At 50.0% G+C, this 24,412-nt stretch overlaps 2 protein-coding genes across 2 annotated transcripts; both read right to left on the bottom strand.

The window, feature by feature from the left end:
- Window positions 1-131: 131 nt before the first annotated feature.
- LOC114601754 (uncharacterized) lies at window positions 132-5,192 on the bottom strand. Its single transcript, XM_028739239.2, has 8 exons — window positions 4,719-5,192; window positions 4,110-4,169; window positions 3,793-3,860; window positions 3,331-3,429; window positions 2,441-2,606; window positions 2,096-2,160; window positions 1,747-1,842; window positions 132-1,257 (listed from the first exon to the last, which is right to left on the bottom strand). Exons 1-8 carry the CDS (start codon window positions 4,756-4,758, stop codon window positions 1,006-1,008), a joined length of 846 nt encoding a protein of 281 aa, XP_028595072.2. The 5' UTR covers window positions 4,759-5,192; the 3' UTR covers window positions 132-1,005.
- A 5,812-nt stretch (window positions 5,193-11,004) lies between these two features.
- SF3A3 (splicing factor 3a subunit 3) lies at window positions 11,005-19,091 on the bottom strand. Its single transcript, XM_028739242.2, has 17 exons — window positions 18,904-19,091; window positions 18,747-18,794; window positions 18,083-18,135; window positions 17,722-17,827; window positions 16,455-16,527; window positions 16,117-16,208; window positions 15,634-15,716; window positions 15,158-15,296; window positions 14,904-14,972; window positions 14,425-14,492; window positions 13,784-13,891; window positions 13,479-13,548; window positions 13,213-13,377; window positions 12,993-13,103; window positions 12,572-12,662; window positions 12,147-12,202; window positions 11,005-11,262 (listed from the first exon to the last, which is right to left on the bottom strand). The coding sequence occupies exons 1-17, from the start codon at window positions 18,997-18,999 to the stop codon at window positions 11,185-11,187; spliced, it is 1,506 nt and encodes a 501-aa protein (XP_028595075.1). The 5' UTR covers window positions 19,000-19,091; the 3' UTR covers window positions 11,005-11,184.
- Between the last annotated feature and the right edge of the window lie 5,321 nt (window positions 19,092-24,412).

Raw genomic sequence — 24,412 nt, 5'->3', positions numbered from 1 at the left:
CAACCGCTGATCTTTGCAGTTACCTGTTGCAGTGATTGCAAACCTTGGGTGGGTTTTCTGCCTCTGTGGAGGAGACACGGTGCGGGCCCAGGGCAGAGAAATGGACTTTAAACACACACATACACTGCTCATCTAGTTAAATAGATTTATTTGCAATTTTTAGGCAAGAGAAACATTTCTGATACTAGGAGTGGGGCGGTGGGTGGGGAACGACAGGCAGCTCAGTGAGAAAGTGGGTCCCTCATTTAAGGCAGCAGCTAAGATCAGCCATAGCAGCAAGGCCCTTTAGGGGGAATAAGCAACCCCCCCCCCAGGTTCTCCCTTGGCCCATCACCCCTGCAGAGCCAGAAGGGGGTTCACAGAGCCAGCTAGCAGGACGCCAGGAGAGAGCAGGGCCACTCTAGTTTAAAGAACAAGGTGGGGGGGGGGCTCTCCCCCTTTCCTTCACCTCTCTACCCTGATAAGAGGCTTCCTGTACAGCTCTTGGGACTCTGCCAAATAACAGAAGGCAACCTTCAGCTTTCTGCAAACCTGGAACGGCCTCAAAACAGTTAAATAGCTGCTCCTGGATAGATAGGACACCCTTCCCTATTTAATCCAAAAGCAAATTCCTGTCGCTTCTGTCACTTGCCCCCAGGATCAGGCTTGTGACCTGCTGGCTCCAGCTCAGATCTCCTGCCATCTTTCAGACCAGGGCAGAGGGAAGGAAAGTGGCTCTTGATTATGTAGGTCTGAGCTAAATTATTATTATTATTTATTCGATTTATATATCACCATTTATCGCAAGCTCACACAGCCCAAAGGTTCATAAATCACTTGGCCCTGGAAGAAAAAGGAGAGAAGGGGGGAAGGCATTTGTTGGATGCCTTGTGAGAAAGGCCCAAACCAAGTGGATTCCCCAAGGCATAGAGAGGGAGAGAGACAGAGAGGCAGAGAAGGGAGAGTTGCTTTTTTGCCACCACCTAAGGACCCGAACAGGCCAGCTCAGCTTCAGTCGTGCCTGGCCTAGAACAGGATAGCATAGTTCAGGCTGAGGACGGCTGCACACACCAGCAGGTGGAGCAGGGGGGTGAGGGCTGCCACTTGCTTGGCCCCATTGAAGTGCACTTTGCCATCCAGTTTCAGGCAGCTGGTCTTGGGCATCGCCGGGCAGCACTCCTGGTAGCAGGGCACCTTGGACCCCGCAGAGCAGGGCGGGCCAGCTGTTTTGCAGACTTTGCTGCATCCAGCCACAAAGTGGGGGCCGGTTTTCTTCATCTGGAAGGAGAGAAAGGAGCAAGCATTGGCCCACACAAGTAGCAGATGCAGGGACCAGTTTGGCTGCTGTTTCAGGCACTGGTGCTGTGCCCCCCCCCCCAGAATCAAGCAGGGTGCCTGCAGAGGGCAGCTGGCACACAGGGCTGCCAATGGGGATTTGGTGGGCCTCCCCCTTTCTTCCTCAGACTTCAGATCTCTTGTCCTAAAAAACAGACTTCCATTGGATGCTCCAGCACCCATTTAGCTAACTGTTCTCATTTCAGAATCCTCACGACAGCCATCAGGGTGTGCACTTGGCCACTGCCCACCCCCTTCCACTTTGCCTTGTGGTACCTGCTGCTCTCTTGAGGCACGCAGCTCCTGCTGGTTTGTAAGGCTTACAAGGCTCAAGCTGCATTCTAAGGCACTGCAGCAACAGGGCTCCATTCAGAGGGCAGAACAAGGACATGGGCGTTTGGAGGGGGGGTGTTATCATTTCAGGAATGGTACCTCGCAAAAATCAAAGCCCACGATGCAGCCGGCTGCGTGCTTCTGTCCCTTGTAGCATCCTTCTCCGTGGCAGGTGAAGCTTGAGCACACTTTCCCCTACAGAGGGAGCGAGGGAGGAAAGAGAGGCAGGCCATTGAATTGTGGACACCAGGACTGTGCGCTGGATTCAGCCAAATCCCCAGACACCCCTGGTGTTGGGCACTCCTGGTGTTGGGCAGGAGGGAGGACATAGGGAAAGAACCAGGATCCCATTTCCCACTCATCCACCCACCCACTCTGAGAATGCCACCTGCCCACTTGCCCTGCCAGCAAACAAGCCATCCCTGCCAGAACATGAAGTGACACCTACATTTTTGGGGGGTGCTTTGGTGGTGGTAGTGGTGGGCGCCGGCGTGGTGGTGGGCGGCAGGTCACCTAGAACAGACATGAGAGATGGAGGAGCTGGCTGAGGCCCCCAGGACCTCTTGACCGACGGGAGAAGCTGTCATGCCAGACTGGCAGGTCAGAGAGAGGCTGGCTGTGGGCTGAAATCCTGCCCTTCAGCTGCTCCAGGGACTGAGTCCCCAGAGCCAAGAAAGGCCTCTCTGAGAAGGCAGCTCTGCCCAGATGCCCCATAGGTCAGCTCAGCCTCCCCAGGGAGAAGGAATCCTGCCAAGCAGAGCATCCTAAGAGGCCTCCCATTGGGGGAGCTTACCGTAGGCTGTAGCATTGAGAAGCAGGCAGTTTGGGGAGCTACAGCACTCCATTGAACACAAGTTCATTCTGATGGTGCCATTCTGCATGCACATGTCGGTGCCGTTGATTCCCCCACACTCACTGCTGCACCGGGCTGTGTAGCTGGTAGTGTTGAGGCGGAAGAGCTGCAAGACCCACCAAAGGGTTAGCAGGGCAAGGCTGACAACTGACCATAGCTGCATTATGATCCATGCAGAGAAGCAGGAGTGGCTGGACCCCACAGCCCCACCGTAGCTGATCCCTCCCACACTTGTAAGGACACAGTCCAGGACAGAAGCCAAGGCCACCCACAGTCCTTTGCAGCCTCTTGGGGGGGGCTTTATTTATATTTTTTATTATTATTATTATTATTATTATTATTATTATTATTATTATTATTATTAGTTTATATACAGTGGTACCTTGGGTTACATACGCTTCAGGTTACAGACTCCACTAACCCAGAAATAATACCTCGGGTTAAGAGCTTTGCTTCAGGATGAGAACAGAAATCGTGCTCTGGCGACGCAGCAGCAGCAGGAGGCCCCATTAGCTAAAGTGGTGCTTCAGGTTAAAAACAGTTTCAGGTTAAGAACGGACCTCCAGAATGAACTGAGTACTTAACCCGAGGTACCACTGTACTACCCTTCAAGATCTTATGGTGGTTCACAGGATAAAAATACAAGGTAAAAACACAAGTCAATAGTTAAAACAAAAACATCAGAACAATACCTCCCAAACACATTTTAAAAGGCTGTAGAGTATTAATCAACTTTATAAAACCCAAAAAATACAAAATACAAATTGACATATAACACTTTAAAACTGTTTAAAACAACCCAGCTCAAATAACACCTCCAGGCTCCCTACCTCGCAGTGTGTTGCATTGTGGCAGGTCTCTGTGCTGTTCCCATGAGCTTCGTCATGGTAGCATCGCTCCCCGGAACACTGGAAGCTCTGGCATGTGAGCTGCAGAAGGAGATGGAGCTGAACCTTCATGGCAAGAAAGCTAGACAGCTGCCCTGGCCTCCCCAGGCCAAGCATCCTCTGCCCTAGTAGCACCTCTCTCCTGCGACCTGGACCTGACCTGCCACCTCCACTTGGGCCTCCCAATTGAATCATTTCCTGGTTCATCTCTCTCACATACAAGCCTGCCCAATGAATACTTCCATCTGCAGGATGTTCCTTCTCACCAAAGGGCTGCAGCCAGCCAGGAGCAGACACTCCATGCCTGCCTCCCACCCAGACATTCCCATCCCATCTCCTCCAACTGGGAAATGCCCAACACACACACCCCACACACAGCAGTGTCATGCTGGGTCGGTTTCTTACGTTCATCATGCCTGTGCTGTTCGCTGAGCTGCTGGAGATGAGGGGTGCTCCTGAAATGGGCCCAGGCTCTGAAAGAGGAAGCAAGAGGTTAGTAAATCCCTTGGTGTGGGAGCCAAGGAAGTCTCTGCTCCAGCTAATGGTTTCCTAAGTGGAGCAGAAGCCTTGACTGCAACTGAAGCCATGCTTATGTTTCAGGAGCTGCACAGAGGAAAGTGGCAGGAAGTTCCAAGGGTCCGCCTCTTCCTCAGCCTGTGCCCCATGGGCCTCCCTACACAGAACCTTCCCCTTCCCAACACATAGCCAGCCAGCCCTCTCACCTGCCAGTATACAAGAGGTCCATGTGCTGAAGTGCAGAGCAACCCAGAGGAGAAAGATGCCTGCAGATGGAAAAAAGAAAGACCATGTTTGTTTCTTGAATGGCAGAGAGAAAAGGCACCTCTGTCACCCACAGCTCACTGTAGAGGACCATCAGACAATGTCACATCAAGGCATTGATGGATCCCATTGCAGACCACTGTTCTTTAGGGCAGTGGCGGAGATTCATGCTCTGGCACCAGGGGCAGAGAGCAGGCGGGGGCGTGGCTGGCGCGGGTCCCGGGGGCGTGGCGCATCGCCTGTGGGGGCATGGCAGCCAGTGCAGGGGGGGGCAGCCACGATGGCACCCCACCAGGATCGTGGTGTCGGGGGTGGTGCACTCCCCCTGCCCCCTCTTCCTCCGTCAGTACTTTAGGGTGGGGCTCTTGTTCTTTTACCAGATGGTTGGGCAAGGAGAAATCCAACAAACAGCCAGTCCCCAATACTACCCCGGTTCCTCTGACTTGCTCAGGAGACACTCTGTGTCTTCCATATATCGCCTTCGCCAAGGAGCGAGTCACATGTCAGGCTGTCACCTCTGCCAGAAATTCCACCACAATGAAGCCTCTTACCCTGGGCTGGGAGAATCCGGTGGTTGTTGGGACTTGCCATCTTGAGCCAAGGGGATCTAATTCTGTAGGACCCTGCAGAGTGGGCAACAGGGAAGAAACATATGTACGGTATGTATTTCTCAGATTTCTCAGCACGCACACCCCGAGCACAAGGAGGTGATGCAAGCAACCCCTAAACTCAAGACAAAGCTGTAGAAAGGATCTTAAACAGGGTCTTGGCAGGACCTATCTCAGTTCACTAGGAGCAATGGGTTGAATGAAGCAGAGGCCCTTTGCACATTCCTGTGTTTTGGTCTTCTCATCCAGGTAATGAGGCTGTGCAGTCACTGGCTAGGAATCTGATCAGGGCATCAGGTGTGCCCACAATAGTCAGGACAGTGGGCCCTTGAAAAGTGGCTCACTCAAGGAGAAAAGGCAGAAGGAGATGCTTTGGACCGTCAAGCCATTTCTCCACCTGGCCAGTATAGTTGGAGCCACCTGAGCATCTGGATCTGGATCTGGTCACAGTCTGCAAGGACAGAACTTGAGCTGCCCCAAGTACTGTAACATCCACTGGAGGGAGTCTGAACAGAAGACCTTCCTGGGGAAAGTCAGCTGGGTCTTTCTCCATGAGAGTGATTATGCACAGGCTGCTGTCCCCCGTCCCCCACAACAGCTTCACTGCCTCAGGCTGTTGCTAGATCCCAGCCCTGCAGCATCTCCCGGAACAGATGCTGCCAATTTTGAGCCATGGAGTGCTGAACAAACCCAGCAAAAGGAGAAGACCTGCAGGGAAGACCATCCCCCTCCCCATTATTTCTGTGTGGTACCGCCTGTGTGCCTGATGCTTTTACAGGAGGGCAGCACCTTCCCTTGATGAGCTTCCAGTCTTAAATATGACCACAGAGAAAGAGGAGAGGAAGCAAGCAAGCAAGCTGGATGTGCCTCCATTTTGGCTGCATGGCCTTGGGCTTCATTGCAGAAAGCCAGGGAGGGGGTTTCGCAGGCAAGCATCCTGGGAGGCAGCTCCAGGCATCCAAGAGGAGCTGCTGGAGGGAGGAGACATTGGGATGGCTGATGGCTGTGGAAAGAAGGTCACAAGCAGAGAGGCCTTTAGATATGAGAGCAGCAAAGAGGTAAGGGCCATGCCAGGCTCTGCAGGGGGGCGCATCCTGGATTTGGAGCAGACAGGGAGCCAGTGTAGGGATGGGTAGAGGAGTGTCACTTTCTGGTAGAGTGACAAGGTGAATGTTTAGTTGGTAGTGTGCTAGAGACGGGGGGACGGGGACAAGATGAGAGTTGACAGTGGGGGGATACATCGCAGGAGTCATAGGAGTTGCAGAGAACCTGAATGAATTTTTTGCAGCTCTCTTCACGGCAGATAGTGTAGGGCAGTTCCCGGTGCCTGAACTAACCTTTGCGGCAGGCAAGTCTAATAAACTGAGACAGATAGCGGTGACGAGAGATGACGATCTCTTGTCACAAAATGAAAACTGCTGAACTAGATGGGCCATTGGCCTAATCCAGCAGGCTCTTCTTATGTAGTTTTGCTATGTTTTAAAGGAAAAGGCACAGTTAGCTCAACCTAAGGAGCTTTCTTGACAAAACAAAGTGAGTGCCAATTTGGAACATCAAGTTGTGCGCATTGAGGTGCATTTTTAGTAACTGCCAAGCTTCTTTTGCTCAGAGACTCAGCAAAACCTAACACTGAGCAAGTCTTAGAGAAAGTCTGGCTGCTTTTGATTGCGAACTGATGGATGGGGGGGGGGGGTGAGCAGCTGCAGCTCTGGATCACTTTATCTATTGCAGGGGGTTGGATTAGGTGACCCTTGAGGTCCTTCCAACCCTACAATTATATAGTTCTATGATAATATGATTCTCTTGTGTCTCCTACAATTAGCCTCATGCATCTTATTCCATGTGAAACTTATTCTGGATTCCTAGAGGACAGGAAGTGCCATTATGGGTTGTTGCTGGTATAGCCTTTCCCTGCAGTGTTGGAAGACACCCCCCCCCCCAACCTCCTCTTTGGGAAATCTTGCAATGTCTTCTTAATTAAAGCAAGTCATTAAAACAGTTAATATATGCTCATCAGCTTTATAAACTATGCTAAACGGGGTAATGTTTATTGGTAACACTTTCATTAAAGGGTAATCATTTTATGTCTCTATTCAATACTTATTTTGTTTAAAAAACACATAGCATGACTATTCCCAGGGGGCTTAGCAACAAATACAAAGGATTTAACAAGTAAACCCCAAGTAAAATAAGGGGGGACGACCAGCAGGACAGAATACATACTTAATGCAGGAACATAGAAAAATCTAACAAGCAGAGTCAGTAAGTCAAAGGCAGAATGAGAAAGTCTCTGACTGGTGCAGAAAACACACCAGTCAGCCACGGGCAAACCTCCTCCAGCGAGCACATTCCTGTAACCAAAAGTTGCCCCTGCCTCACCTCTGGGGCACCTCCATTATCTGTGCTGGGCATATTGGCAGGTTTGCGCAGGATAAATTCAAGGAGTCCATACCATCTGAAGCTTCACTGGTCCACTGTGGGACCTTGACTTGTGCCACCAAGAATGACCACCAGTCAACATCCTGCAGAAGATTCCTACATTCCCGCATTGCAGGAGGTTGGATGAGATGACCCTTGAGGTCCTTCCAACTCTACAATTCTATGATTCTATTATCTGTTCCCACCAGCAACAACGGCTCTCGCACTGAGCATTTGGCTGCTCTGTGTCTCATTCCCTGGTCAAATCTGCTTAGCCTTTAGCCTGATAACCCTCCAAGGCCTTGATCTCTTGTGGTGCTTCGTTAAGTCCATTAAAGCAGCTGCTGGTGAAGCGGTCAAAGGGGTAAGTACAAAGACCTATGAAGGCTGTGGGCTGAGTTCCAGGAACCCCTGCAGGTCCCCAAGCAGTGGCTGCCATGGAGACTGGAAAATGACACGCCCAGAGGCCCAGGGCTCCTCGCTAATGACATGTGCCGTTGGCCCAGCAACCCTGTGTTTGGTTCAGCCCCAGAGGAAAAATGGGAAAGCTGTAGACAGATATCAAGGACAGAAACCCTCAAGAACAGAAGCCTATATCCTACCAGCACCTCCGGCCAGCCAACCTACACTCAACAGTCAGCAAAAAACCTCATCATCTCAGCCCTGGGTCATCCCCACCACTCTTGACAACCACTTTGGAAGCTTGGGGGACCAGCTGAGCCATTAGTTGAAAAAGCAGGGCCTGGGCTCTTCCCTAAAGGCACTGCATATCTGAGAAAGATACCAGTTTGGATGATGAAGTGCAGCCCATTCACTTTCCCAAAACAGAGATCTGCCAGAAAGGAACTGAACACCAAAGCTCACGCCACGATGCTCTGTTCCTTTGCTTGGCTTCAACCCTCTTAGAACCTCAAGGAAGCACTGCAAATTCAGAGGAGTCCTCAGGAACCAAAGAATGCGAGTTCTAACCCAGAAAAATGTATAATCCACAGACCATCCTTCCAGTTAAGGAGCTGGAGCTTGGTAGGGTTTGGGGAATGTCTTTTGTTTCAGAGGGCCTCCACCCCACCTGATCGCTGCTCGTTCAGGATCCCATCGTACGTTAAGGATGCAGGTTGAGGTGCCAACTCTGCTTCATCCAGGGATGGATTGTCTCACTCAGAAGCCCAACTCAATACATTTAGAGGACCAGTCCCCTCTGTAGCAGGCAGGTCTCTCATACATACACACTCTCAAACATGCACCCCCCTCCCGCCTTCCTTAGCTAGTCCCCCAAAGGAACCCACCAGCTGCGCTCACTTACCTCGCCCTAGAAGCCTGTCTGAGCAATGTCTTCCTCCTGTGCTGGCAGAAGAGGTGCCCCTTGGGGAGCCCTCCTCCCCGCCCAGGAAGAGATGGCACCAACCAGCAGGTAGAGTGGAGTGGTGGGGGAGAGGAGGGGTTTGCTTCCATGATGCTCTGGGCAACCGAGGCTGCTCTCCCCACATGGGGCCCAGAACACATGGCGGGATGAGGCACAATCACCAAGGCTGGCTTCAGGGAGTCTTTGAGTAAAGGCATCAGAGCACTTAAGATAATACTCATAAAAGATGGGGAAAGGAGTTCCATCCTTCCCCCCCAACAAAGACTGTATGCTGTTTACAATAAGGATCTGACAATTCAAGCTTTTCAGGCAGACCTCTGGTATCAGAAAGATCTGCATGTGCCGCTCAACAGCTGGAAGTTCCTCTCCACCTACGAAACATCTTTCAATGGGACAAAAGGTTAGGCTGCTGTGAAAAGGGGCACTACTTGGGGGGCAGGTCCACAATACTGATTGCAATAGACTGGTGTAGGTGTACAGAGATAAATTAAGGTGGTGGGGGTGGGGGGTCTCACCAGCAATGCAACAAAACAAAAAGAATGGGGTGGAGTGAAGGGGCAGGAGACCTGGGGTACTTGGGACCACCCGCCTCATACTACCCCTGGGGAGAGGGGGCTACCCTTTCTTTTTTAAAAAAAGCTTGGAAGAATCAATAGGAGGATTTTATATTGTTCTGAGAGAAATGACCAGGGAAGGCATCTTGGGGATGGAAGCGGGGAGAAACTGCCAGCTTTGAAGATGGAGCAGCTGCCTTGATGAAAGCCACAGCTAGGAGGCAAAACCTACATCCCACCCTTTCCTAGAGACCTCCTCACCTGGGCGATGCATTGCAGAAACGAAGTCCTTGCCAGCCAAAGTGTAGTGGCCACTTTGGGGAGGATCGAGAGGGAGTTTCTCAAAGAAGAGAGTCTGGGTGTGTGTCTAAATGCTGCCAATACATTTTATCAAGAAATGGAGTCTGTGTCACTGTATATAAATGCTGCTGCTCCATTACAAGTCTACGGTTGTTCCTGAAGTGAGATGGAATAGGTTCTGAACTTAGCCCCCACTCCCCGTGTCAGAACACCCCAAATCTCCCCCAACCAGGGCACCCAAGAACACAGCTCAGTCAAATTGCCCTTCTCCCACTTCCAATCAGGCTGCAGCCACCCCCAGGTTGTTGTTTTTTTTAATGATATTTATTAAAGTTTAACAATTACAAAAAAAAGAAAAGCAAACAATAAAAAGTTACAATACTTCAAAAATAAAAGAAAATACAATAAAAAAAAGAGAGAAGCCACCCCCAGGTGCCCATCAGAGCCTCGCCTTCCTCAGGCAATTACAGCAACAAATCCATCCCAATTAGGGTAATTACCCACGCTCTCTGTTCCCAGCAGGTCTCTGGGGTCCTTGGGTAACAGCAGAGAAATAACAAGAAAAAGAGGAACTAAACCCAGGGAGAAGAGAAACACAGAAAGCTGCCTTATACTGAATAAAAACCATTACTCCATCTAGTTCAGTACTGTCTGCACTGACTGGCAGCAGCTCTCCAGGATTTCAGGTGGGAGTCTCTCCCAACACAACTGGGAGGTGCTGCAGGAGACCGAACCTGGGATCATCTGCTTGCAAGGGAGATGCTCTACACTGAGGTATGGTCCTTCCCCAAACAGAGACTTCAGAAGACACAGGTGTTACGTGCGGTGGGTTATGTTATGGTCTTCCCTTGTGGCTTGCCAGAGCAGCGGCCGCCACCACCACCGCTGCAGCAACCTTGGATGGTTTTATTTCCTTTTCCAACTAGATTGCAACCCCCTTGTCCCATACACATGTGAGACCTGCAAGGGCATGCCTGTCTTTTCCACCCAGCAACTCCCTGCCTCAGAGCCACAATAGCTGTTTTCCAACGCAAATAGCCCTTAAGACAAGTGTAAAGTTGCCTGTAGGCATTAGGACCCAGGAGCTGGAAGCAGTAGCAGGATATTTACCAGCAGCTGCTGAAGAAGCGGGTGGGTTTGGGGAAACCTAGTGAACACAATTGCCTGTCACAGCCAGGCCTTGAGTAGCTGCAAACAAAGGCACTTTCTTCTTTTCCTTCCTGCTCAACTGAAACAGAAACGGGCCTAGTGAACTACAAGGAGGGACAAAGGAACAACCCTAAAATGATAGACCAGTGGAGTTGGAAGGGGCCCAAAGGCTTGAGTTCAACCCCCGCAATGCAGGAATCGCAGCTAAATAATCCCTGGAAGATGGCCATCCAATCTCTTCTTAAATATATCCAATGAAAGAGTCCACCAGCTTCTGAGGGAGTAATTTGGGAACGGAAAGTTCAGCTCTGGCTTAGTTCTCAGTGAGGGACTGAATCTGTGCCTAGTGTCCCACTTCTAGTGAACAAGGATGCATTATGTGTGAAAGAAGCTGGGAGGAAGCCTGAACGTGTCTATCAAATAAAGCTGCAGACCACACCAGGTGCCCATTCCTTCTGCCTTTAAAACTAAGGTTTATTTTTTATGAAAAAATTGTTACAGGAATCATCACCCTGTGAGCTGTAAGTGTCCTTGAAGCACCTGCTCCCATGAAGGGGGGAACAACAGGCACACACGCAACATGGGAGGTCTGGGGTGGGGTGTGTCGGGCCAACGTCTCCTCTGATCACAGCAGGCCTTGGCGCTTCAGATCTTCATAGGTCTTCTTGTTGACCACGTTCCCACTGGAATCCTCGTATTCCTCCTAGGTTGACAGAGAAGCCCAGGTGTGGGGAAAACCAGGAAAGCAGTACCAGGGCCCTAAGGTGAAGGTCCCCCCCACCATGGAGACAGCAAAGCGCTGAAACCCAGAAGCTGCTGCCACAGGCGACAGAAGCCTCTGCAGACACCCTGCCAGCCCGGCCACTGGGGGAGAAGTGGAGCGGCATCAGCCTCAAGCGGCAAAATGGGATGCACTGCCTCTGATGAGACTCTCTGAGGAGCCAATCAAGTCCAGCCTCCTTTGGCCAATCAGGTGCTTCTGGGAATCCCTGAAGCAAGGCAGGAGAACAACAGAGAGCATTCCAGCACCCCTCTATTCTGCATCTGAATATGGAGGCTCCACTGAGCTGTCATGCCCTGTTTCTGACATTCAGCCCCGAGTGCTGTTGCTTATGTGGCTGAAACAGCCTCACCCAAACACAAAAGGGAGGAATCAGTAGCCAAGGGAGAAACCAATGCACAGAAACATGTTTAGACTAATGAAACCCCACAGCCAGTTAACTACATGCTGGGAATGGGGCAGGGACACACAACAGATGCCTGTGTAGGAGGGGAAATAGGGTGGACAGTTATGGAGGAAACAGCCAATCTGGACATGGGAGGAGCTCCTCTCCACCCTGGGACATTTCAGGGCAGGCTCCCCTGGTCACGTGACCGGTAACAACCAATAGTTCTTATCCCCCATGACTTCAGTGGGCTTTGCTAGCCAGCGCCAGCCTTTGCATTCCCTTTGCTAAACATTGGGGACCTCGGTAGAATTTGCCATGGGGACCGGAGCTGAAGGCACACACACCACTAACCCCCGGCCTGGTCCTCCCAGTCCCATTCCCAACAGACAACTGCAAGGGATGTCCCAACCCAGCTTACTTCTGTGTCCGGCTGCCACCTCTCCGAAGCCTTCTGTTGCTTCAGCTTTGCCCACACTGTAAACACACATGCACAAACTGTCAGAGGCGACCGTCAACTGCTAGCTCCCAGTCACAACCCAAGATACCCAGGTGGAGGGATAGCTGCTACTCTGCTTGGGGAAGCACCAGAAGCCCTGCACCCCTGCCCAACCAGGGGTAAAGGATCAGGCTCCTGCCACACCACAAGTTGCCCCTCTGAGAAGTTCCACCCACCCAGTCACTCTGCTGATCCTGGCACATCAGCAAAGAGGTAAATAAATCACACAACAAGCCAGCAGCTGGCAGAGCAGGCCCATCACTCTGACAGGATGCCCCCCCCCCACAATGTGAAACTGGCAGCCACAGGCAAGCCCAGGGCCAGGAAGGCAACTTGTGGCTACTTACATGAAACAGCATCTTCAATCTGCGTGACGTTGGCAAAGTGAGCTGTGTTGGGGATTCCCAGGCATCGCATTCCATGGGCGTGGCGCCATTCCTATGGAACATAGAGGAGCATCAAGGCTTGGCCATGATGGAGCCAAAGTGCTCCAGAGGGAGGGGGGAAGGAGGGCAGAGAAGAGGCTGGCCTGTGCCACTGCCGTCCATGCAGAACTGCCACACAACCTGGGTCTCGAAAAGAAGGCTAAGCTAAAAAGCAGCCAGTTGGGAAGGGCCCCCCCCCACTGCACGGGGGGGGGGGGGGGCTCTGCAAGTGTTAAGATTCAAGGACTACTGCCTAGCAAGAGCCCTGAACCTCATGCAAGCTGATAATTTGTTCAAACACCCCCCCCCCCAATAAATATTTTGGCACTTTCCAGTGTCCTACCGCAAAGTGTCGTTGGAAAGCTTTGGGCCCACGGTAGGTGTAGTTCCCACAGATCTCACAATTGTAGTTGATGTTCAGGCCGTGGAGCTTATACAGCCAATAAGGGATGGGCTGGAAGGCAAGGGGGGGGGGGAGAAGAGAAAGAGTGTGAGCACACAAAGCAGTCGCTTCCTCCCATCCCCTGGGGTGTGCTGTGAGCCCCACAATGAGCCGGGCTTACTTTGCCATCCCACCCAAGGGGCAGGTTCTTGGGGTTGTAGATGATTTCGTTCTCTTCGTCTTCACTCTCACTCTCACTGATCTGTTCCTCCTCCTCCTCTTCGCGTTCCTCACCGGTCCGTGCCTGCTTGCGCTGCACATTTTCATGAGTCAGCTGCCGCTGCTCCTACAAGGATTGGGAAACAGAGGCAGTGAGTACAGTAGGAGGCCTACTGAACCACAACAGAACCCCAATGGCTAGGGAGAAGAATGGGAGAGAGAGCTTACCCCAAGAATCTCCACGTGCTCGTAGATCTGAGCCTCCAGGAAAGCCAAGTCCTTGTTCCTCTCAGTGTCCCTGTCAAGGAAACGGCTGGATGAAGGGATAAGGCTACACACACACCACACCACTTGCAGCACCAGGAGGACCCACATGGGCTGCACAGCTCAGGTTGCTAGTCAAAGCTAAGGCCAAGGACAGCATCTCTCCCACCCAGCCACTGGCAGAGAAGCAAGGAGCTGCCCCTCTGCCGGAAGGTGATCTGAGCAGGGCATGTTCAACTTCACCCCAACCAAAGCCCCTTGGGCCTCACCGCTTGCTGCCCTTTGTCTTTGGGTTCTTGGCAAAGAGAGAAGGGTCAAGGGCCTCCAGAGACTTGCCCTTGGTGCTGAACAGCCTCTGAGCACGTTCCTCTAGAGTCCTGGAGAGAAGGGAGAGAAGAAACGCATTACGTGCTTGCATCTCCAGATCCGGATAAACCCAGAGCCCATCCAAACAGCCAGACCTCTCATGTAAGAACATAAGAGCTTGCTGGATCAGGCCTGTGGCCCATCAAGTTCAACATCCTGTTCTCACAGTGGCCAACCAGATGCCCCAGTATGAAGACCACAGGCAGGAATCGAGTACAAGAGCACTCTCCTTTCCTGTGGTTTCCAGCAAAGGGTACTCAGAAGCATCACTACCTCCAACTGTGGAAACAGAGCATAGACATCAGGGCTGGTAGCCATCAACAGTCCTCTCCTCTGTGAATTTGTCTAACCCTATTTTAAAGCCACCTATGTTGGTGGCCATGACTGCCTCCTATGGGAGCAAGTTCCTTAGTTTAACTCTGTGAAGCATGAAGAAGTATTTTCTTTTATCTGAATTCAGCTTCACTGGGTGTCATACACAGGGTCCAGTAGCAGCAACAGCAACCTACCCCCATAGCCAGCTCCAAACAAATCCTTTACTTACCCACCACATTTCAGACCCAAAGCCAGCAGTGCAGATTTCAGCCTGTCCAGTCCAAGGGAGGCCAATTCCTGTGGAAGAAGCACAGATGCACAGAGCTGACATGACTTGGCTGTAAGTTAACCATCTCCTTTCCCTTGTTTGGCCGGGCAATGGGTAGCAAGAACCTAGCCAAAGTCCCTGCACACCACAGAAAGCAAAGGCGGCGGCGGCGGCAGCAGCAGCAGCAACTGTTCTGGAAAGCTCGGAAGCTGCCTTATACAGAGGCAGATCACTGGTCCATCTAGCTCAGTATCGTCTACACTGACTAGCAGCAATGGTTCCCCAGGGTTTCAGGCAGAGAGTATTTCCCAGCCCTAAACAGAGATGTCACTGGGGATCAAACTTGGCACCTTCTGCATGCAAAGTAGGTGTTCTGCCTCTGAGCTGCAGCCCTTCCCCTCCTGCTCCCTTCCCAGCACCAACAAGACAGGCAAACAAACCTCCCAGGAAGAAAAGGCTGACAGGTCCAGGTGGGCCCCAGCATGGGTGAGGGCGCTGCTGGTCTCTTTCTGCCAAGAGACAACAAGAGGGTTAGTGGCTCAAGATCCCCCCCCCAAAACACAGTCCAGAGCTTTGGTGGCCAAATACTTAGAGCTCCTAAGGTGGTTCAAGGAGCCTGTCAGCAGAGACCTGCTCCATGGGACCATGATCTTGCCAAACCTCCAGCTCCCACCCCATCCTGGGCACTGCTCACCGGCCAACCAGGGAAAGTGCCGTTCTCCCACTTCTTCTCAAATTCTGCCTGGATTTTGCCAAACAGCTCGTTCTGATCCAGCAATGGCTTCACTCGGTCTGTATAATCCTGCAGGTATTCCAGGAGCATCTCCAGGTACCTGTAACAATCACCAAGGGAAGAGAGGGAGGAGGTGACTGCCTCATAATCAAACAATGCTCCTCACCCCGTTGCGAGGAGCCAGCCAACAGAGATCCTACACAGAAAGATGCCAAACAAGGTTTATGGTTCTTTCGGCTTGTTACTAAGCCCACGTGGGTGACAGAGAAAATCTGGTCACAATGGATTTTGGGGGGCATAAAACAACTTGAATGGCTTTAAAACTTTTGGAGCAGAACACAAAAAATAGCCCAGACTGATAAAGATACATTAAAGGCTTTGGAAGAGTTTAATGTCTGTTCTCTTCCTCCCCCCCCAAAAAAGTTCTGAGTTCTCACCTCCTGTATTCAGCATTTTTCCTCTCCTTAGGAATGTCAAAAAGCTGGTCAAAAGTGGACAGGTATGTGATATAATCCAATTTCTGCAGAGGACAGGGAAAAAGAGATAATTAACTGTGACTTCATGCAAGATCCCAATGCAGGCACTGAATCGTTTCCTGGATAATCCCTACTCCCTGCCGCTCACACCCTTAGCTGCATTCCATTAGGCGGAAGAGGGAGACGGAAAGGCCAACTCTATTGGTTCAGCTGGGACCATCTGCCTCCATTTTGCTCTTCCCAGAACTGTCTCCCTGGTTATTAAATATTTCTGAAGCTATGAAGAATTAGTGCTTGAACACCTGTTGCTTGTTCCTTCTCCATTCCTTTTTCCTTCTGTTTGCACTCTAATGCATGCTATACTTGGTGGGCAGGGCCATTTGGGTATAGAACAGAGGACAAGAGATGCTTCCAAATCCTAGACAACCTGGTTGGAAATCTCACCTCTGAGGACTTGAGGTTAATGTACTTGAGATAACAGTCATGCAGGTCCAAGTAGCGGCCATATCCTTCTTCATCAGTGAACTCCACAAGGTCTGCAGAAAACAAATAGAGACAGACAACTCAGAACTGGCATAATGAGGAAGAGAACTGAATCCCCAGGCCAAGAACAAAGAGCATTTCCTCTAGCTTGGCTACAGTGCAGATGAAGACAAGCAAGAAGCAATCTTGCAGCAATAGGTCCTCTGCCCATTTGTTCCAACTATCTGGAATGTGTAATGGGCATCAGAATAGGAGGCCAAGTAAGGGGTTATGCCAGACAGGTTAGATTTAAAACTTACTCTGAGCCTCTTCACTGGGATTCTCCCGAGCCTTCAAGAGCTCCTCAAACTCCACCGACATCGGCACACAAATCTACAAGGGACAGATTACTACAGGTGTTTAGGATTAATAGGCCAGATAATGAACAGGTAATAAATGCAGTGATACCTGATCCAAAATACATTAGACCTTATGCTAGTAGTTAGACAAGACACGAAGGAAAGAAATAAGTTTGCAAGAGACAACAGAAGACTAAGGGGACAGACACATTACAACAGTGGTTCCCCAAGTGGGTATTATCACCTCCTGGGGTGGAGTGGGGTTACTGCAGATGTGCTTTTACAAGCATGTTTTTCGCTTATTTATGATTGACCAGGATAGAGCCTAGAATGAAACACTTTCTTCACTTCTTACTGCTTATTTCTTTTACTCTTATCACTTTTGAGGCAATTTCTGATTGATATCCTGCACTAGTGACAATGGTTAAAAAACTCCTTGTTGCATTTCCAACATCATATTTGGTGGAATTTGCTCTCCAAGCAAATAAATAAACTTTTACAAAACATGGAGATTTAAGGCTCCTGCAAAGTGACTTTAAACCAGACATTGGGAAACAGATTTCACTTTATCAAGTCTGTCCATCACATTACGAATTTACTGAATAGTAAAGTAGTTACTAAATGTGGTAATTAATAATCTTGCTAAATAACTATCAGACTTTGAAAAGCAAGTATTACTGGATCAAGTTCATCAATTCTGTTGAATTAATTAAGATAAATAGTTTTAATTGGATTTTGAATAAGCATGCAATTAATTGTTACTGTTTTGCATTTTATTGTGTTATTATCTTCTTTAGTGAGTTGTGCAAACCACTATTCTGAATAATGCTTTTTGTAGGGCAAGGAGGCACTGGAGGTGAATTTATGGAACCAAGGCGGAATTAGCATGAAAAAGTTTGGAAACCACTGCACTACCAAATTTTGGGAGGCAGACAAGGAGAGAAGTTGAACAACTGCCAAAAGGTTTTGGGAAGAAAAGCTGTGTGTATTTGGTGCATAAAAGGACAGCATGAAAAGAGGTAGTGGAGATTGCTTCCTGTATGCATCTTTCCATACTAGAAGCAAAGTTCAAACTAGAAAATATAGAATATAGGCTACAGCACAGGCAGTCAAGTCACTTTCACAATACCAGAAGCAACCATGAAATCCCAGGGTCTTCAGACCAAGTAGGGCAACTAGTCAGTGGTGCTACTTCTTGAGGATTCATTACACACACACACAACCTCACCTCATTTGGGTGTTTCCGATGGAACTCTTTAATCTGCTTCAAACGATTGTAGAACTCAGCAAACTCATTGGGCCCTGAAATGGCACTGAGTTCTTCCTTCCGCAACCTATAGAAAACAGGAGGAGGAAGCCTTTTCAGATTGGCTAGCAGGATTGCTTGCAGAAGGAGAAAGAAATAAGGGATCTGGCCTGATTGGTGCTGCACATGGAACAAGGACAACAGCAGTCCGTGCTTTCTGGATTTTAAGTGCTCCCCCTCCCTTCCAGTACCCATTCAACTGGAGGCCCCCACCAGGTCCTGCCAGTTCAAAGTCTGCTGCCCCCTCCCCAAAGAAACTGCCAGGGAGGAAGACCCTTCTTACCCGTCTTTGTCGTCGTACAAGTCTCTCAAGTTGCCGCTCACCTCCATGTATCTCTGGAAGGAAAAGAAGGGCAAGGCCCAGGAGTCAGCCATAACAGCTCTGGTGGCAGCAGCAGCCTCCCCAAGCTAGAAGGGGCTGGGCTTCATGGTAAAACGGCAGCCTTGCACCATCAGCTGTCCCTTCTGCCTCTCTGGTTGTCTTGAGGCACTTGCTGCTCCTGCATCTTGTGTCACTGAATTATGCCTCCTACTTGCTTTCCAAGTTTTCTTAGTGCCACCTATGCCAATGTAACATCATTTGCTACAGGGGAGAGTCTGCTGGGACCATCAAGAGGCACCAGCCTTGTCCCCTCCCAGCCCCACCTGGAACCCTTATAAGGCAAAGATGATGACTTAAACATTCTTATCTCTTCTTAACGTTTGTTTTAGGGAATGCTCTTTGCCTTTTTGGCAGGAGCGTGGATATGTTCAGTTTTCAATCCTGCTGGAATCCTTCAGATATGTTATCATTTGCATTTGCGTTGTTTTGGACTTGCTTTCTTGCATTTGTATATACCCGTTTGTTCTGGGCAGCCGCCTTGGGAGCCTTCTTAGTTGAAAGGCGGCATATGAATAAACAGTAAAGTAACGCCCCCCCCCCACAAGACAAGGCCCGGCCTACTCACATCCTGCATGGCCCGCGTGCGGTGGTCCGAGTTGATCTGGTCTCGAAGCTGCTCAGAGGGAGAGAGAGAGACAAAGAGGGATGAGGGGGTGCGGGTCAATCGCGGGTGTGGGGCGATGCGGGGCAGGCGCCACCAGCCTCCCCTTCCCCCTCCTCACCGTGGACTTCCGCGTGAGCATCTCCTTGACCATGACGTCCATCAGCCGCTCGCGCTCCTCGTGGTAGCGGCGCTGCTGCTCCAGGATAGTTTCCATGGCGGCGGCGGCAACAGTAGCGGAGGAGGAGGCCGGTATTACGACTCGAGTCCCGCTCGGCGGGACCGGAAGTGGCGAACCCTCAAAACCGGAAGCCACGCTTCCAGCGGTCCCTCGCGGTACCTTCCCCGGCGCAGGAGAGTTCCGGCGGAAACACTATGGCTATAGCTATGGGGGTCGGCGCGGGATGTGCAGAGGCGGATGGGGCTGCTCGGGGTTGGCGAGGGCGGGGACGAACCGTCGCACCGCCCCTTCATTCGCGAGCGACATTAACCCTTGCAGAGCCGGGGGGGTGAGGGGACGAGGATCGTGCCCAGTTTTGTGACCATTCCGACACGCGAATGTCTCGTGAGAATGGAGCAAACTGTATCCCTGCGGGCGTGGGGCTGGAGGCTGAGAGTTGCCCATTGTTTTCATTTTTAAAGAGATGGCTGTTTCAGCTCCTGCTGGCCGCGGAAGAAGCCCCCGTTGGGCCAGACGAGATAGAGGAGACACGTGTGCGTGTGTGTGTGTGTGTGTGTGTGTGTGTGTTTTGGGGGCGCCTGATTAAGTGATGAGACAGGAAGCTCTTTGTGGGGGTACCCCACTCCCCTACTTGCTGCGTGGCGATTGCTGGCGCCCAACGGGCCAGGAGCCTTTCAGGGCCACCCTGCCGGAGGACCTTCCCTTGCAGCAGGTGGAATGAGGTGGGAATGGGGTGTGCCTCAAATCAAGCTGTGCCCCGTCCTGGGCTTGGTGGAACACGGAGGGAAGTAGCGTCTTGGATTCGGCTATTGCCTTCAGTGGGAGGTCCATGACTTTCCCCGTCCCCAGCAGTGGGGCGAAGCTGCCCTGTCCACCAGTATAGCAACCCCCGGCGGCGGCGGAGGACGGGGACGGGGATGCGCGCGACCAATACCAGTGATCGCCCAAAGTTGTCCCCCAACTTTGTGCCACAGTAGCAGTGCCTTTTCTTCCTGATAACTTGTAAATGTCAGATATTTGCCTTATAGCAGGCACGTCCAACAGGTAGATCGTGATCTAGTGGTAGATCACTAGACGTTTGTGGTAGATCACTGGCTCCCCCCAAAGAAGCTCAACAACTTTGTCTCCCCTTAAAAAAGCTCAACATTACTGCCTTACACCCCCAAAAAGGGGGCTTTCCTCCTCCCTAAAAAAACTTTGACCTGAACCCCAAAAAAGGGGGTAGATCACTGCAAGTTTTTAACTCTGTGAGTAGATCGCAGTCTCTTGGGAATTGGCCACCCCTGCCTTATAGCAAGGAACATTATTTTATTTTATTTTTAGTCTGAGAGCTGCATATAAGTGCCCCATTCCTGGGCACTTATTGCTCACCCATATTTCTTCAATGAGTGTGAAAGCAGCAGGGGGCATTTTGACTGTGAAGCTGAACTGGCTCATTGTCTGTCGCCACCCCCGTACTCCACAAAACGGCAAATTGGTCCCTTCCCCCACCTGGTAATGTTCTGACTAGGTTGCTTTTCTGACAAAAAGGGGCTGCAGGGGTGTTTATGGAGAGGGGGCTCAGGGGGGCCAGGGCACATCCCACACTTGTTTGTCCTGGAAGTTATAAATAGGGTTGACACATACGGTAAATTGTGTCCCATAAATAGGGACACAAAAACTTGGGGGGGGACGACGACACAAAGTTGTTGAGTGAGGGCAGGCTGTAAATTTGTACAATATTAATTATTAAATTCAAAAGGGATCCAAACCCTACAAAAAAAAGCCTTCTGAACATTTCATTAATATTATGGTGGGGAAATAGCTGGAAGATCACTGTTGAGGGCTCAGAGGCTCCTGGACTTTCCACTGGGACTCTCTTTGCATAAGCTCTCTTCTCTTCACAATGGAGGCCAAACCACCCATCACTATAATGATAAAAAGCACAGTCACTCCCAATCGTAACTCTCACCAACTTCCTGCTGAAACAAGGTGCCGTCTGCAACAAACCAACAACCTACTCTTGTCCCCTCCCTTTGCTACATATGAGTAACAGTGTTAGAAACTGAGATAAGAAAGCTAGGAGCTGAATGGCACCTTAAACCTAGGTTATGGGCACACTTTTTTATAACAAGAATACAAAGCTGAAAATGAATGAACTGCAGTTAAAATATTATGTTCATTTTTCACATGGTGTAGTCCTTCCCTTGCCCACCCCCCTAATATTCTTAAGAGGGTCTCTCCTCCAATCTTCAGGATGATGCCGCCCAGCCATGAGTGTGACTGGCCAAACACACCTTTCAAGGATCGCTACCCCACCCCGTAATTTGCAAGAGGACAGGGTGTGTGGGTACACACACAGTCACTGCTGTCTCCCCTCCCCTCCTAACTTGGGGTGGGAGTGGGAGAGGCTAAGTCATGAGCACAGCATTGTACCCAGGTGGCACAATCTCCCTTCTCTCCCACTTCACACACATTTAACAGTATGCTGGCTCAGGAACTGTGTGCTCTGGTTGCAATTCCTCCCTTCTGTGTGTCCAGCAGGGAGGTTCACCCCATTACCTGCAGAAGTGGCTGAGATGCTCCTGCATGGGGTTTACCTCTTTGCTCTGTCTTTGGTAAGCCCCATGACAGTTAAAGCAACATGTTAAGGCATTCCTAGTATTGTTTGTAGTGGGAACACATTAATCCACTGCCCCAGGCTCAGATGCTCTCCTGGGATTCCTGATTGGGGCTCAGCAGCTTCATTCCTGTGTCTTTGCTGCTCAGAATCACCTCCACCCTGGATGCTGCTAAATAAGAGCTGTGAACTTCCATATTTGTTGATAGGGCATGATAGAGAGGGATTGGAGTCTGAAGGGCTCAGGCACTGTTAGGGGGCAGACCAACGCTCCACCCCCACAGCCCCATCTCTTGACCCATTCCCCTCCCTTTTAAAAACTTCATTTAAAAAACCCAAGTTTTCTTTTTTTTTAAAAGATATTTATTAAGATTTTACAGAATAAAAAAAGTTTTCTTTTTTTAAAAAGATATTTATTAAGATTTTACAGAATAAAAAACGAAAAAAGAAAATTACAAAATAAAAATAGTTAAAAAACAATTCCATCTTTCCATCACTTATTTTTCATTTGCTTGTTTCCCAGACCTCCTCACACCTCCCTTTTTGTATTCCAATTCAATTTATTAGTTCAGCAAATCCTTTCCCTCTTTGTTTATCCTAGTCTTTAATCTTAAAATATTATAACATTAAATTTTTACCTGCTAATACTCCATTTTTTCATATTCCTTATAGCGTTATAGCTAAAAACCACTTAACTTTTTATCCAACATCATTCTAACATTCATTAATTTTACAATATTTATGTAAATAGTCTTTAAATTTCTTCCAATCTTCTTCCACTGACTCTTCTCCCTGGTCTCGGATTCTGCCGGTCATTTCTGCCAGTTCCATATAGTCCATCACCTTCATCTGCCATTCTTCCAGGGTGGGTATATCTTGTGTCTTCCAATACTTTGCAATAAGTGTTCTTGCTGCTGTCGTGGCATACATAAAGAAAGTTCTATTCTTTTTTGGCACCAATTGGCCTACGATGCCCAGGAGAAAGACCTCTGGTTTCTTCAAGAAGGTATATTTAAATACCTTTTTCATTTCATTATATATCATCTCCCAGAAAGCCTTAATCCTTGGGCACGTCCACCAAAGGTGAAAGAATGTACCTTCAGTTTCTTTACATTTCCAACATTTGTTATCGGGCAAATGATAGATTTTTGCAAGCTTGACTGGAGTCATGTACCACCTGTATATCATTTTCATAATATTCTCTCTTAAGGCATTACATGCCGTAAACTTCATACCTGTGGTCCATAACTGTTCCCAGTCAGCAAACATAATATTGTGTCCATTAAAAAAAACCCCAAGTTTTCTTCCAGGGTGGCTGGGTGAATCGCAAAACACAATGCAGTTGAAACCACAACCATCCACCTTAATTTGCCCAGAGGCTGTGGCTGCAGAGACAGATGTGGGAGAGACATGTTTTGTTGCAGCTGGGGCAGATGAAGGTGTCCCGTTGTTCTGCTGCAGATGCACCATGGTGATATTCAAAGGTGTGGGTGTAATGGGTCTGTACCCCAGTCCTTTAAATACTATGGGTTACTTCCTGCTCTCCCCTCTCAGGTTCCCTGCAGGCTTCTCAAATCACTTGTGGGAAGCAATGAAGAGTCATGTTGAGATGCTGCCCAGCAGGGCTGGCCAATAGGACAGAAGAGAAAGTGGTCATGGGGTGAGGGGAGAGTGGTGGGCCAAATATAGGAGCCAGAAGGTTGGTCTATGCAGTGCTCCCCTGATGTGCTTAGGTACGTATGAATGAAAGGTGGGTGTCCTGGTGTGGGGTCATATCCTGCATGGGAACCTGTGACCCCTGCATGGCAAACATGAGCTGTTCTACCTCTCCAGGGTGCCAGCCCTTCACAATCTGGAGTTAAGGCAGTGGGGCAAGGGGTGGAGTAGCAAAAGCCTCCTTCAGTGCCTGACTCCTGTGTGCTGCTGTGGCTGTTAGGAACCTGCCCTGTGGAGCTGCTGGTATTGTGGCCTTGATCTTTCTCTTTTGCCCCTGACTAGAGCCCCCCCCCCCAGACTGCCAAAGGTGAGTAGGGGGCAGAGGCTCCATCTCCATCCCCAGCTCCCCAGACCAGTGCCCAACAGGAGGCATGCTACAGCTGCTGTTGTAGGGTCTCCTGTCCCTCCCATTGGCTCCTTATCAAAAGACTTTCCTTCCCTGGGTGGGTCTTGAGCCCTTGGCCCAGGAGGGCTGTGGGATCCCTGTCCCTTGTCCCCTGTTCCCCCTGTGAGTGGAGACAGACAGTAGCAGGGTATCAGCTGCAAGGCGGGTCTCTCTGGCATGGGTGTGTGTTTTCCCTATTGTGGTAAGTTCATGTTTGTGTGTTGGCGTCATCACCAGGACCATCCCAGGTTGCCATGCTTTGTTTCTAGGGATGCTGTGAACATTCTTGTCATTTCGTATTGAAAAGAGGACGAGCCCTTTTGGAAAAATGGAAGCGGAGTTGCAGCGATTCTAGTTCCAAATTGAATCGGAGCCACGAGGATTGGGGGTTGCTAAATCTTTCACGGTTTTTGTTTGTTTTGTAAAGCAGGAAAGCCCGGCTCGAGGGAATTCAACCCAGAGCAACAAGGAGGGAGGCAGCAGAGGTCTGATGCGACTTATCAGGCTAAGCCCGGGAAGAGCCCGCATTCAGGGCTGACCCAGCAGCATCGGAGCGGGGAATGCTTCTATTTATGTTAGAGTCCACTGGAGTCGTCCCAGTGGATCGGGCGGCCTCAAACGGGAGACGGCTGTCCTAAATGGAACTTTACTTTTAGTATAATATGTGTAACCACGAGCAATATAAGATCAAAGCCGCAATCCTGTGCATGCTTATTTGGACATGAGCCCCATTTAAATTCGAGGTATAG

This window comes from Podarcis muralis, chromosome 7, assembly GCF_964188315.1.
Source record: "Podarcis muralis chromosome 7, rPodMur119.hap1.1, whole genome shotgun sequence".
In the NCBI taxonomy this organism is placed as follows: domain Eukaryota; kingdom Metazoa; phylum Chordata; class Lepidosauria; order Squamata; family Lacertidae; genus Podarcis; species Podarcis muralis.
This window is presented reverse-complemented; position numbering and strand designations above follow the sequence as displayed.